This window comes from Myotis davidii, unplaced genomic scaffold (assembly GCF_000327345.1).
Source record: "Myotis davidii unplaced genomic scaffold, ASM32734v1 scaffold358, whole genome shotgun sequence".
NCBI classification, from domain to species: domain Eukaryota; kingdom Metazoa; phylum Chordata; class Mammalia; order Chiroptera; family Vespertilionidae; genus Myotis; species Myotis davidii.
In genome coordinates this window covers 659,989-662,688 of record NW_006290768.1, presented here as the reverse complement: position 1 = coordinate 662,688, position 2,700 = coordinate 659,989, and the positions used below count along the sequence as shown (strand labels likewise).

Sequence of the window (2,700 nt, the reverse complement as noted above, 5' to 3'; positions counted from 1 at the left end):
ATTTTATTGATTTTTTACAGAGAGGAAGAGAGAGAGATAGAGAGTTATAAACATCGATGAGAGAGAAATATCAATCAGCTGCCTCCTGCACATCCCCCGCTGCGGAAGTGCCCACAACCCAGGTACATGCCCTTGACTGGAATCGAACCCGGGACCTTTCAGTCCACAGGCCGACGCTCTACCCACTGAGCCAAACCGGCTCGGGCAAGGGGTGCTCACTTTTAGAACCAGAGATGCCTGTGGTGGGGAAGGCGGGGCTTCTGTTCCCCACAGCGGGGGGCGGTGCCCCTTCCCGGTGCTGAGGGGTCCCTGTGCCCGTCTGTCCTCAGCTGCCCAGAAGCTCTGCCGCCTGCTGGGACTGGGGGTAACGGACTTCTCCCGTGCCCTGCTCACCCCCCGCATCAAAGTTGGCCGGGACTACGTGCAGAAAGCGCAGACCAAGGAGCAGGTGGGCGGTGCGGGGAGGGGGGTCGGGGGGTCGGGCGTGGGGAGAACCCCAGCCAAGGTCCCGGGTCTCAGTGGCTTATGCCGTTTTTCCTCGCTCACTCAACCAACTTTTGCTGGGTGTTGGCCCAGTTACGGCTCTGGTCTGGGTGCCGGGGATAAAAGCAGTGGTAGGAACACAGACAATACAAGAGAAACGGGATGCTTCGAGGCGGGGATGCCTTCCATGAAGGGGAGGGCCAGGTGGTCAGGAAGGTCCTCTCCCGGGAGCTGATGTTCAGGTTGAGACCTGGACGTGCAAAGGCCCTGGGGTTGGAACAAGCCTGGCGAGTTGGGAACATTAAGGAGGTCAGTGAGGCTAGAGAGTGGGGAAGAGGGTGGTTGAAGCTGCAGGCAGAGGTTGGGAGGGGATAGATCATAGAGGGACTTAGAGGCCACAGTAAGGAGGTGAGTTTTAGTAAAAGTGCAGCAGGAGGCCAGCGAGGGTTTAAGCCAGGGAGCAAGTTGACTCTGTTTGTTTTTTGTAAAAAAAAAAACACCTCCTTTTCTTCTTTTTTTTTGGTTAATCTTCACTCGAGGATATTTTTCCATTGATTTTTAGGGAGAGTGGAAGAGAGGGAAAGACAGAGAGAAACATCGATGTGAGAGAAACACATTGATCGGTTGCCTCCTGCATGAGCCCTGACCAGAGCCCAGGCCAGGGAAGAGCCTGCAACCGAGGTACGTGCCCTTGACCGGAATCGAACCTGGGACCCTTTGGCCCGTAGGCGTGGTCTATGCACTGAGCCAAACCGCCTGGGGCTCCTTACCTTCTTATAAAAAAATGTTTTTATTGATTTCAGAGAGGAAGGGAGAGGAGAGGAGAGAGAGAAACAGCCATGATAGAGAACCATGGATCGGCTGCCTCCTGCACGCCCCCCACTGGGGATCCAGCCTGCAACCCGGGCATGTGCCCTGACTGGGGATCAAACCCTGACCTCCTGGTTCATAGGTGGACACCTAACCACTGAGCCACGCGGGCCGGGCAAGGTCTCCTTATCTCCTGTGTGGAGAACGGAGAGCAGGGGGCACGGTGGAAGCAGCGAGTCATGACGAGGCTGCTGCCATAATCTGAGCAAATGACTGTGAGGCTGAGCCCGGGCTCACCATGGCGGGGGAGGAAAGGAGTCAACATGGGCTAGAGGTTTGCAGGGTCCAGCTCTTGGGCAGAGGCCTCTGCCTACCCCAGGCTGGGCACTCAAGGTGCGGTGACCCGCACCTCGGAGAGGGTCCGACGGGTAGAGGTGGCGTGGGATGAAATACAAGAGACCATGAGACGGGGTTGGGAGGACTGGCACAAGGCACCAGCACCAGCAACTTTATTCTTTATACACACTGCTTTATAGCTAAGCTGTGGCTGGTCATGCTTCATAGATCACTGCTAGGGCTTGGCCTATCATAGGAAAGTAGCAGATTGTTACAGGCTGGGCAAGACTGGGCAAGCTTTGTCTAGATCCATCTATGTTTGACAGTTACTATGACAATCAGGTTACAGTTACTGTGACAATACCTTTAGCTACAGAGGTCGTGCCTCGGTCAAGCCTTGTCTAGTTCCGCTTTGCTGCAAACTTTAATTAAGCCTTTCCTGAGCTTCGACCTTAAAACCTTCCAGGATCAATGTAGGGTAGAGTCCAGGGCTTTGCCATGTCCTCTGGTCAGCTTAGACTTTGCCAGCAGCATGACGGTCCCCAACATCAAGGTACGAGGATGAAGACACACAGGGGGAGACGGGGACCAGAGGTCAGAGGTCACACTGACCAGAATTCCGCTCTCTGCTGAGGTACGGTTAGGATCCATTTCACAGATGAGGACATTGAGGCACAGAGAGGTTTATTCACCTGTCCGCGGTAACACAGCCTCTAATGGCAGAGTCAGGATTTGAACCCAGGTTGGCAGGCCCCAGAGCCCACCCTCTTGACTGTGATGCTGTCTAGTTGGTTCAGGGAGTAGGGGGAGGACGAACGGACTGATGAGCCCGAGTGTGTCACATCCCAGGGCTCGAGGAATGGTCGGCTGCTGTTCATGACCTCATTCTTAAACCACGGGGTGGGGGCGGGGCCGAGGACGGGCTGGGGCCCCGGTGTGTGGGCCGGGCCCTCACTGTGCATCCCGTCCTGCACGCAGGCTGACTTCGCGCTGGAAGCCCTGGCCAAGGCCACCTATGAGCGCCTCTTCCGCTGGCTGGTCCTGCGCCTCAACCGGGCCCTGGACCGCAGC

The 2,700-nt window shown here is 56.3% G+C and overlaps 1 protein-coding gene across 1 annotated transcript in view; it reads left to right on the top strand.

Annotated features, from left to right (window-relative positions):
* Positions 1–2,700, top strand: part of MYH14 (myosin, heavy chain 14, non-muscle) — a 76,732-nt gene that overhangs the window by 24,903 nt on the left and 49,129 nt on the right. The window contains exons 11-12 of the mRNA XM_015564002.1: positions 330–448; positions 2,608–2,698. Coding sequence (XP_015419488.1) covers positions 330–448; positions 2,608–2,698 — 210 coding nt within the window. The remainder of the gene's footprint in view (positions 1–329; positions 449–2,607; positions 2,699–2,700) is intronic.